Below are 11,635 nucleotides of genomic sequence, written 5' to 3'. Positions count from 1 at the left end.
TGAACACACCTGCCAGGCCGGGGCTCCAAACCTGACAGAAACCATCGGAATTGGGGCTGTTTTCCCTTCCCTGTGGCCAGGCAGGACATGGCGCAGCCCTGCGGCACCGAAAAGGTGTCCAGCACCTTTCCTCAGAGCCTTGGCACAGGGAAAAACTGCTCCCCGTGGTTAAATAACTCATAAAAATGAGGCAGACCCTGCAAATAAAGATACATTTTTAAAAGAAATTTGTGAATTGTGATCAGTGTTGTGTTTTGGGAATCAGTGGTGGAAGGGGTAGGTAACAGCACAGAGCTTGAGGGCTGATTTTTTGAAGAAAATATTCTTTCCTGCACATGGTTTTTCTTAAAAAATGACCAGAAGTGACATTTTAGCAGCCAACCACAAAGTCTTAAGAGCTCCAGAGAAAAAAAAATGACCACAGAAACAGGAAGTGGCTGCTGCACCCCAACCCCAAAGCAGGCTCCAAGCCCAGCTTCCCTCCAGGAGCTCAGCCCCATCCCACTCCTAATGACTGTTTAAGCAATTAATACTCACTGAAGGCATGGGGGAGTCCAATGGAGGGGGCTCAGAGGTTTGGGTGGCTCTTTCTTGCAGACAGACATCTCAGGCTGCAGCTCCCTGCAGCCACCTGGTCCCACACCACAGCTGCACATGATCCCAAATCAGCCCTAATTACCTCTAACAAGCCAGGGCTGGCTGTACCACAGCCCTGGGCCTCGATGGGGGCACCTCCAACTGTAACTCTGCCTCTGGAGATGCGTTCTGCCTAAAATAAAGGAGTTTTAAGGGTAATTTCTTTGAGTTCCACCTCAGTGCTCCTGCCTGACTCTGTTAAGTGTTTCATTACAAGCAACACCCCTAGAGTAAATGTGGTGTTTCTGTAACTCCAAACCACTCATTTCTTCTCATTGTCTACAGTCACTGAAGGATTCTAGAAGCTGAGACAGAGCCAATGCTGTCCTCTAAGGCTGGCGCCTGCACCCAGGAAGCTCCAACACCAGCACAAACCATCTACCTTTTGTCCAACACTGGATTATGGATCGTTCTTCAGGGCTGATTTCCCTTCCTGTCTGCAGGTCCCAAAGCTCTGTGGCCATGGAGACCACGGGTGATGTGGCAAAGCTGTGAGATAAACCAGAAGGCAGCTCCCAAGGAGGAACAAGGGACAGGAGACACGGAGCAGCACGGGCAGAAAACCCTTCCCATATGCAGACATGCTTATGGAGGGCAGTCAGAACCTGCCTAAATGCTTAAAACTTTCAGTTCAACTGAACTCCTGACCTGCAGGGGCAGGATTTGGGAAAATAAGTCCAGGGAAGATGATGGTGGGAGATAGGATGCAGGGAAAGTGGCTTTCTACACCCTCCTGCTGCGTATTCGCCCTTGAGAGGCTCACAGTGAACCCTGCTGCAGCAACAGCCAAAACACCCTCAAATTTGTCAGCCAGCAGCTAATAACAAACAGTCATCCTCCTCAAATCCCAAGGCAATATCCAGTGCTTATTGTCCATCCTCAGCCCGTGGATTACAGAGCACTCAGCTCCAGCAAGGAGTAAACACACACTATGAATCATGGTGCTGTTCTGCTCTTGTTCCTCGCCTCCCTTCCTCCTCCCAGGGAAATCCACAACCTGTTTACAAAGCAAATTCACTGCATAAATTGAGTTCTGTGAAGAATGTTGCACAAAGATTCCCCAGGAAAAAAAAAAATATACATTGGGAAGGTAGAAATTTCAACAGGAGAAACCTGAAACAGACAAAATCAATTTTAACATCTTTGGATACAGACTGGCTGTGCAGGCACAAAGCCTTCTTGGCAAGATAAAGATCTTGTCAAGATTTCTGAGCCCAGCACATCAACAGTTTGTTTTAATCTTATTACACTTGGAAATTAAAGCATTTTCAGCCCCAGATTTGGTTCCAGGTATCAGAGGCCACGAGCTGCTGGCCAGTCTCTCCCTCTGCTGTTTGTGCTGCTGTTGCAGACCCCCCCCTTTCATCCTGGACACGATGGGGTGAGGTTTGAGTTCCCTCCTGAGCCTCCAAGACAACTCCCTTCACAGCTCTCAGGCTCCAGGCAACAACGAACCTCTTATCAGCTCTGCCTCCAGAGGACAAAAACCCAATTCATTAAGATCAAACCTCTTATTCACAGTACACAACTGCAAATTCTTATCTCTTCAAACCTGCAGAACACACCTGCTTTTCAGGCCAAAATACAGGCCAGGCCAGGACACAGGTGACACGGTCACCTGCACTGCCTTGCCAAACCTGCTGTCACAGCTCATCACCCCCTGAAGGAAGTTGCACTTTCTCCCCACTAAGCTGTGACTCACCTCTCTTTCCACTACTGCAAAAACGACTGTCTCAGAGAAACAGGAATTCCTACACCAGCAGTTCTTCCAGGAGAGCCCCTTTCTTTTTATTCTTCAAGTAACAGCAGCAGAGCACACCAAGTACCAGATCAGTTCTTGGCAGTTCAGTAAAAAAAAACCAAAACATTTCTATTTCCATGCTGATTCATGAACTTCAAAGCACAGACAGAAATTTTTCAAATGCAACACTCCTTACTTTCAGAAGATCCCTTTCACTTCTGCCCTGGCTGATGAGGTGAATCCTGTGTGTAAGTGCACATGTGCTTTCTTCAAGCTTAGTGCTTGTTACAAGCCCAAAAACCTGAGTGGAGCTGAAACACCGTGAGCCATAAATCAGAGGCTGAGTCCCACAGTCCTTTCACCTCGACCCAAATTCTCAGTCCTACAGTGGAAAATATCCCAGGAGTCAAGCTGTACATCCTACTTGGTGACCTCACCAAAATGGCATTTAAGATGAAAAAAAAATCCTACCCTGGAAAAAAAGCTTGATTTATGAGGTGAAATAGGCAGGTTTCCCAGGGATCACTGCTGCTTGGAAGCTTGTTCCCAGGACTCCTGGTCCTTTGGCCACACTAATTTCATTTGGAGACTAACACCTATCAAGCTCCTGGCTTGGACTAAAGCCCTGGAGTAGCCCAAAACCTCTGGAACGTGGCAAAGGGGACAAGATTCCAGGTGTCCAAGTAACAACACTCACCAGGAATCTCATGCCCGTTCCTGTCACATTTTACCAGATCAGAAGAACTGGCTCTGCAGTCTCATGAGTCCACTGGGATTGTTGTTGCAGGTGGGTTTTTTTTCCCCCTACAGGTCTCAGGAGCTGATCCCAAACCTCATGGATGCAGCAATCCCAATCTCCCTCCATGTATTAATCACTTCTGAGCCAGCCCAGTGCAAAGCTAGCAGTTCAAGTGAGATTAAAACTTGTCACCGCACTCCTGCATGGCAAAGAAAAGAGGAATGTCATGTTTGAGACAGTGCTGCCTGACACACTTTGCTTTGGAAAGGATTCTGGGACTCTGTTCCCTTACTTTGTTTGAATTTAAATAGAAAAAGACCCACCAGGGATATTCCTGAGTTGAGATTTGTTAAGCTTTCCCTGACAGCAAGGTAAAATAAAGCTCCTCCAAGCATAATCAAATTAAAAAAAAAACAAAAAAAAACCCACACACACAAACAAAAAAATCCAGGCACATCAAGAGATGTCAAACAAATCTGACACCTTTGTGTGAAGAAAAGGTTCTCAACTTCATCTAACTCCAAGATTATAGACCCAAGTCTCTACTTCCTGCTAAGTTCAAACAACTCTTCTCACCATAGGCTGATGCAGAATCAGTGAGCAATTGTCCTCCCCACAAGCAAAGGAACAGGAAGTTCTCTCGTGCTTGGAAATCCTGGCAGAGACGGATTTTAAGATAACAATGGGTGCCTGGAAATTCTCCTGGGGGGAATTTTGTCTTCATCAGTTTTATTGACTTTTCTCAGCAGAGCACTGAGTCATATGTTTAGGGCTGCCATGGCCTTCACCAGGGTGACGTGGTTGCCCGGGTCTGTCTCTGTCCTGTTGTCTGCACTGTCCCTCTTGGTGGCCAGGACCTTCTGCCGGTGCCTCTCCTCCTGCCGCTTCTTCTTCTCCAGCCGCTGCTGCTCCTTCCTTTGTTTTTTGGCTACCTGAAAGGGAAGGATGGAAACAGAAAGTTCAAACCACACGTGTTCTGCTCAGCTGGGGAAAAGTAATAAAGGAGACAAGCAGATACCAAGGCAGCTGCCAGAGGACATTGCTAAGTATTTATCAGGACTTTATTCTGAGTTGTTTTGGGAACAGTGCCACATGTCACCAGGAAATGTTTGTGGCAGAGAAGTCACAGCTGCAGCAGTGACAAAATGCAGTGAGCAGAAGCTGGTTTTAACTGAAAGGAGAAGAGAGTTGCTGAGTAAGCAATGCTAGGGCATCCCCCAATCACTGAAGGGCGCTCACGTTGCTGCCAAACCCCTCACACACCTTTGGGTTTCTGCTGGCTCGGTTCTCTTCCCTGGATCCAGCCCGTCCCTTGTCGTTTTTTGGTTCACCTTGATGCAAGCTCTGATTTCCGAAGATTCTTGAACCACTTCCGTTCTCCTCCCACAGTGCTCTGCTGCAGGATTTCTGCTCGCTGCCCGGGGGCTCCTGCTGCTCCTTGGTACCTACCAACAGCAGAGGTTTTCCTCAGACACGCTCTACCCAGGAGCTGCTGCACTGTCAGCCAGTTCCTTCTCCCAGAAGTCCTGGGGTTTTTTGGAAGCTGGATTGAAGCTGCCCTCACTACCAACCTTCCTGAGCGCAGAAGGCTGAAGTGGCAGCACACAAACCCCACCTGCCCCGTTTCTGTCCCCAACACCAACATCACAGCCACCCGAAGCCCCAGGTGACAAACTGTGACTCACCTATTCCTTCCCCTTCCTTCATTTGCAAGATGGCAAATATTGCAGATTCCACGTTGTAGTCCTCCACTTCCAGAACGTGGCTCACTAAATCAATGTCCTGTCCACAAGAGGGGAAGGAGAACACTGAGGAAGTTCAAATCTCTGACCTACATTCACTTAACAACACCTGCACCACTGAGAGGGGGCTGCTGCTTTTATGATCACTCAATTGGTCTGTGCTTCACTTCTGAAAAGGTGAGGGGGAAAACCTTAAATTCCTGAAGATATCAGGAAAAAGGAATATGCTGTTTCAGCATAAGTTTCCCTCTTTGCCCTTTCTGTTCTAGGCACCTGCACAGTGCCAAGAGTCACAGATTATCCAGTTATCTGGGATCTTCAATAGCCCCAAAGGATTTCAGAACTTACAGGATTTGTTTCCAAGTGAATTTTATGAGAGCTGCATAACAAACCTTCCAAAATTATTAGGCATCCACAGAAAGGAGGTATTTCACCTGCATTTAAGGGTTGATTCTAGGATGAGATGCACCCCGATTGATGGCCGTGGTTCTCAAGTTTCTCCAAGACGAGTGTTTTTTAGAATTTTTTCCCAGGACTACTTTCATGTATCAAGGAGGTTTCAACATTAAGCACAGAAAGGCTCCTCGATACCTACTGAACACCCAGTTGCACTGCACACTTTTTGTACAGCATCTTCCACCTCCACTTCAGTCTCATCTTCGGAGTCGCCCTTCTGTGGCTTCACTTCCTCTGCCTTGTTTGAATCGTTCTTGCAAAGCATCTGAAGAAGAGCAAAGCCCAGCAGAGCACATAAGCAGGCAACCCAAAAAAATCTGATATCCTAATAAAAGTAATTATCATTGCACACTTTTCTTGGGAACATCCCCTGTCAAACCATCTTGGAAACTGTGTAACTTCCACCATCACTGAGAGTTTCCCACATCTCCTGCACTGCTGAACAAACTCCAGTGTACCACAGCATCATGAATCACAATAAACAAGCTTTTAAATGGATTCTTTTTATACAATACCACACCTCAGCTGTGTGCAGAGAACCTCTCGCACAGCACAGTTACTCCTCAACATCAAAAAGGGAGATATGAAGAGGACAGCTGCATCCAGCTGTTGCATTTCCAGCTCTTTCCTCCCTTCCCTTTGTTTTTCCATTTGAGGTGCACAATTACGTCATTTAGATGAGATTGCTCCCAGACAGCCCACATCACAGCATCAGCTTTGGATTCATTTCCAGCCCAGATGCTGAAATCCTTCCCCTCCCAGGAGAGCCGGCAGCATGAGCTACAACGACCTCAGGGCTTTGCTATCCCAGCATGACACAGAGACCCAGCTCTTCCCTCCATCCCAAAGGAGAATGGAAATCAACTGGCAGCATTCATCAGCTCTGTCTGTCACCCACAGCTGGCTCATTCCACCAAAACCAACCTCCATCCGAAGATAGGCCGGGGCTTCCGAGTCGTCGCTGATCCTCCTGACGCTGTTGTAGTGCTCCCCGTACCGGTAGGCGATGTGCAGCTCCCGCGCGTCGCTCCTGTCCGTGCCCCGAATCTCAATAAAAGAAGCAAACAGCAAATCAGGATTTGGAATCCACTTCAGCACCAGATTTATCAAAGTATTCATTTTTTGCAGCGATGGCAAACGCTGTGGAGGAAGCGAGTACGTGGCTGCCGGAGCATTTGAAACAGGAAGAGAAGAAGAAGGTTTGAAAGCCAGATGTAAAATATTGGGCAGTTACATCAGAACAAAAAAAACGTGGGATGAAAATATTTCTGCGGAAAGCTCAGGACTATTTCCTAAACTTTCCACAGGAGCTATCAGTTTTCTGATCATCTTCCCAGAACCAACTTCAGCAACAGCTCCCAGGGAAGGTACCATGTCATTGTACCCTCAAACATGAGGGAAGAGATGCCATTCAAGTGACAGCACCAGTGGAAACAGCCACTCAGAGGACATTGTGATCTGCAGCTGGGACAAGACGCTGTTTTAACAGCATTCCAGGTGGCTGTGTTTTGTTTTTAAAAGAAAGCCAATCCATGAAAATGTACTAACTCTGTTCAGGAGCACTGTTAACAACCAAATGTTCCTTTGCTTTGTCAGCACCAAGTTACAGCAGTTTCCACAGAAAATTCCTGCTCTGAGTATTATCTGTACTGATGTGAGAATCGTTACTGCCCTGATTATCAGTGTCTCAAACTATTAGATAAGAGCTACACCATTCCAGCTCCTGCCAGGAATGCAGAAAATCCCACTGCACTTGCAGACCAGCTTGGCCTGACCTGCCAGCCTGAGTTCAAAGACCCAACAGCTCTCCTGGAGCAGACGTCAGTAAGCAAAGGACCAGAACTCCTTGCTTTAGGGCTCCAGAGTTTCCCAACCCTTTTACGTCTGTGAATTGCCTTATCTCAGCTCCAAGACCACACACCAAGTCACCCTTCAGCTGTGTCTGCGGTCTGTGCTGCACTAATGACTTCAGGTTTTCCAACAAATAACTCTCCATTCATCTATTTCACCTTCAGGTTCCAACTCAGCACTTGGTTATACTTAACTCCTGCTTTTTATCCTACTGAATTATTCAAATGCTGAAACTTGGTCAGATTAGTCTCAAAGATTTATCTTCTGCCAGAGCTTGCATACGTATCTAGCAAATCCCAAAGCTCTTGAAAGATTATTCTGAAAATTAGCCAATTTAGCTTTCATTAGAGAAGCTTCTTTTCACTCTGGAGTGGGCCCAGAGGAGGCCACCAAATTGATTTAGAGGGATGGAGCAGCTCTCCTATGATGAAAGACTGAGAGAATTGGGGTTGTTCAGCCTGGAGAAGAGAAGGCTCCAGGAAGACCTAATTGTGACCTTCCAGTGCCTGAAGGAGCCGACGGGAGAGGTGGAGAGAGACTGTGGACAAGGGCCTGGAGTGCCAGCACAAGGGGGAATGGCTTCCCAATGACAGAGGGCAGGGTTAGATGGGATATTGGGAAGGAATTGTTCCCTGTGAGGGTGGGCAGGCCCTGGCACAGGGTGCCCAGAGCAGCTGTGGCTGCCCCTGGATCCCTGGCAGTGCCCAAGGCCAGGCTTAACAGGGCTTGGAGCACCCTGGGACAGTGGAAGGTGTCCCTGCCATGGCAGGGGTGGCACTGGATGGGCTTTAAGGTCCCTCCCAACCCTAACCCACCTGGGATTCTCTGATTCTATGAACACACTGAAACTGGTAAGTAAATGAGAGCTGCAGATTAAAAACAGAGGGGAAAAAAGCCAACCTGTTATCCAAAAAGCCAATAAAATAACCTACAAATCTCAGCTAACCTGAGTCTATGGTTGGACTCCATGATCTTAAAGGTCTTTTCCAACCTTACCAATTCTAGGATTTACAGTCACTATCAAAAAAGTTAAGGGGTGTTCAAAACCCTAAAAATTCCATGCAGAGATGTCCACCTGCAAGGAGCTTCTCATGATGTTACAACTACTCACAGTTCTCTTTACTCACACCATTCTCAAGGGCCTGAGACAACCCTCCACTAACAACACTGCTCGGGCAAGACAGAGCCTCATCACAAACTCTGTACTGACATCCTAAAATGGTCAGTGAGAGGAGATTAAAGAACCAAGGTTCTCAGGAGGACATCAAAATCCCAGTAAATTATAACACTGAGGAACAACACATGAAAACCACCCCTGTGACCTCCCCTGCAGGGTCACTGCCCCTGCACAGGTGCTTCACCCACCTGTCCCACTGGCCATGGCTGCCTATGAAGGAGAGTTTAAACTTGTCTGAGTTCAGGAATCCACTTGACGCTGTTTTAAATGTATTAAGATGTCACTGACAGCTTTCAGCCGGTGTTTTATCTTTATTGCCCTGTTTAATCTATATACTTCATTGGTTTTGTCTGTAAATAGGGGCCAGAAACAATCCTGGCTGGAATACAGGTTCTCACCTGCTCAGTGACCAGGCAGACTGAGCATGGACCTGTTCCAGTGTGGACTTGCCACAGAAAAACAACAAAAAAGAGAAAATGAGGGACCTGATGGATTACTTGTTTCAGTGTCTCTCTGTCAGAGGAAACCACAGCACACAGTCCTTTCCAGGAACCATTTTAAGGTCTTAACACTTCTTTTAAAACCTCATTTCTCCATCTGTCAGAAATCCTGGCATTCCACATCCCAAGCAGAATTGATGGAGCTTCGCTTCCACACAGTGCATGCCCTGCTATACCTTCATTTCCATCTTCCTGAACCTTATTGTACAGATTTCCTTAAGCCTAGCTCAAATTCCAGGGGGCTGATCCCCAGAGGGCTGTGCAGTCCTTCAGAAGGCCTCGCCAGGCTGGAGAGATGGGCAGGGAAGAACTGTCTGAAGCTCAACAAGGGCAGATGCAGGTCCTGCCCCTGGGGAGGAACAACCCCACGTACCAGCACAGGCTGGGGGTGACCTGCTGGAGCAGCTCTGCGGAGAAGCACCTGGGGGTCCTGTGGCCAACGAGCTGTCCTGGAGCCAGCAGAGTGTCCTGGGGTCCAAGAGGCCAATGGGATCCTGCAGTGCACTGGGAGGAGCATTGGCAGCAGGTCAGGGAGCGACCCTGCCCCTCTGCCCAGCCCTGGGAGACACACCTGGAGTGCTGTGTCCAGCCTGGGCTCCTCAGCACAGCAGGGCCAGGGAGCTCCTGGAGCCGGGGCAGCGGAGGCGAGGAAAGGCCTGGAGCATCCCCGTGCCCAGGACAGGCTGAGGGAGCCGGGGCTGCTCAGCCTCGAGAGCAGGGAGACAGGACCAGATGATCCACCCATTCTGGGATTCCTACCAGAAAACTCACCTCACATGCAGTCTGATCTTCAGGAGACAGAGCATGGCACTGAAGCTCACAGCTTCAAACCCAACTAAAACACACTGCTCTGCCCCCACACACCCATCTTTCATGCATTTGCTGTTTTCTTTCCTCCTAGCCAAAATCTGGAGTGCTCCCCCTCTTCAAAACCAAGCACAGCTCTGCACTATACCCAGCTCATTGCAGTGACTGCTCTTTTTTAATAAATCAGGATTTTTCCACACTATTTATATCCACCAGGTAAAAATTAGGCCAAAATGCAGAAGCTTTGTTTCTCACCTGCCACAGTGGAGCGTTGAGCTGATGAATAACCACATTCATCTGATTGTTCCTTGCAAAGGCCACGATAGCATCGTTGCCAGCAAAAGTACCAGGCTTGGCCAAATTGGCAACTAAAGGAAAAAACATTCACAAGAGTTGAAAGCTGATTTCTGACACTTCCAGAAGCAGTGGAGGGATAAGGAGGGGTTAGATTGCAACACGAGCCCAAGAAATTCTGGAAGGGAAATCCCACCTGTGAAACAGTGAGTGCTGAGGCAAGAATTTGGCAGCAACAGAATTTAATACATTTAAATGACCACAGAGATCTCTAGAAAGGGCACTACACTCTTAGACTAGCAAGGCCACTGGCTTTGTTAGCTCAGAAGGAGGAGTGCCACATCCTAAGTGACCAAACCACCTTCATGCATTATCTGCACGGTGCCTGGCACATCAAAGGCTGTATTCACCTCTGCTTTGGATCTTCCCCTGGGTTCCCAGTAGGAAATACTGAGTTCCAAGGAGAAAGAAACCCAAAGAAATCAGCCACTCACCAAAACAGCCAAATACCCACCAGTATTCAAGGAGAACTAGACAATTTTTCTTAAGTTCCTTTTAAAACACCTAATTTTTACTCCTTGCCTTTTTGGTCTCTCTTTCCTTCTCCAAGTTCCTCCTAAATTTAAATAATTTCCAGGACAAATTCAATGCGGATTAAACAGCTCGCCTTTCCACAGCATCACAACAGCCGTAAGTGTAAAATCCTTGCTTCTAAAAACTAGGGAGGAGCCCTCAGGTAGTTCTGGCATGAGGAACTGGTTCGTAAGGAGCTGCTCTGAGGAGATGCAACCCCACGGCACAAGGACGCCTCCCAGGATGTCCCACGGAGCCCATACCATGCTTGTCAAAGGGCACATCATCCTCCACGAAGGGCTCGAAGTCCCCACGCTGCCTCACCATGTACTCCACCGTCTCCTGGCGGTGCCGCAGGTGGTTCCGGGAGTGCCCCTCCAGCTGGTCCCCCAGGGCCCGGAACAAGCAGTTGCTGCCGAGAGGGAAATGATGAGTGAGTGTGTCTGAGGCAGCAGAAGGAATACGGGGTCAAAGGGAAAGGGCTGCGCTCGTTCTGCCCAGTTTAGCAAGGGTATGGATGCAAAGGAGCACTCATTCCCCGTGCTTCGAATGGCTGCTGCTGCGGGAACGGCTGCGTTTGAGCAATCGTGTCACGGTACAACTGCTGCGCCAAAGTGTCTTACACCGACACCAGACAAGTGACATAAAGCAACAAAAGACAAGCCAATGACCCACCGAGCCACTTCTCAGCAGAAGCGTTTACTACCCTTTCACCTTATGGAAAAGAAGGGGGTGAAAGTGTTCCATAAGAACATTTATGGACTTTCCTATGCTCTGTTCAGCCGGACAGTGCAGCCCTCGGCCCCCCGGGCACCAGGGCTGGGACTGGCCGAGCCGTCAGGCCCTACAGAACCGCAGAGAACAGCAGAGATCCCTGAGTGGTACAGCGGGGAAATCCTCGCCCCTGCGGAGCACTGGGCCCACTGAACCGGGAGGGGAAAATCCTCGGCTCCCGGGACACGGGCTCCCCATCCGCGGGAGCGATGAAAGCCCTCGGCCGCGGGGACACGGGCTCCCATCACCCGGGGAGGAGGAAGCCCTCAGCCTTTAGGGCTGGATGCCCGGGGAATCGCCGGCCGCGGGGTTGCTGGGGACACCCGTCGCGGCGCTCACCCATCT

The 11,635-nt window shown here is 48.8% G+C and overlaps 1 protein-coding gene across 1 annotated transcript; it reads right to left on the bottom strand.

Moving 5' to 3' along the window:
* Positions 1-2,399: 2,399 nt before the first annotated feature.
* On the bottom strand, positions 2,400-11,604 carry OTUD3 (OTU deubiquitinase 3). Its single transcript, XM_017735093.1, has 7 exons — positions 10,780-11,604; positions 9,905-10,017; positions 6,239-6,361; positions 5,454-5,579; positions 4,802-4,898; positions 4,380-4,561; positions 2,400-4,048 (listed from the first exon to the last, which is right to left on the bottom strand). Exons 1-7 carry the CDS (start codon positions 10,841-10,843, stop codon positions 3,875-3,877), a joined length of 879 nt encoding a protein of 292 aa, XP_017590582.1. The 5' UTR covers positions 10,844-11,604; the 3' UTR covers positions 2,400-3,874.
* Positions 11,605-11,635: the final 31 nt, after the last annotated feature.

Source organism: Corvus brachyrhynchos, unplaced genomic scaffold, assembly GCF_000691975.1.
Source record: "Corvus brachyrhynchos isolate BGI_N302 unplaced genomic scaffold, ASM69197v1 scaffold525, whole genome shotgun sequence".
Taxonomy (NCBI): Eukaryota; Metazoa; Chordata; class Aves; order Passeriformes; family Corvidae; genus Corvus; species Corvus brachyrhynchos.
This window is presented reverse-complemented; position numbering and strand designations above follow the sequence as displayed.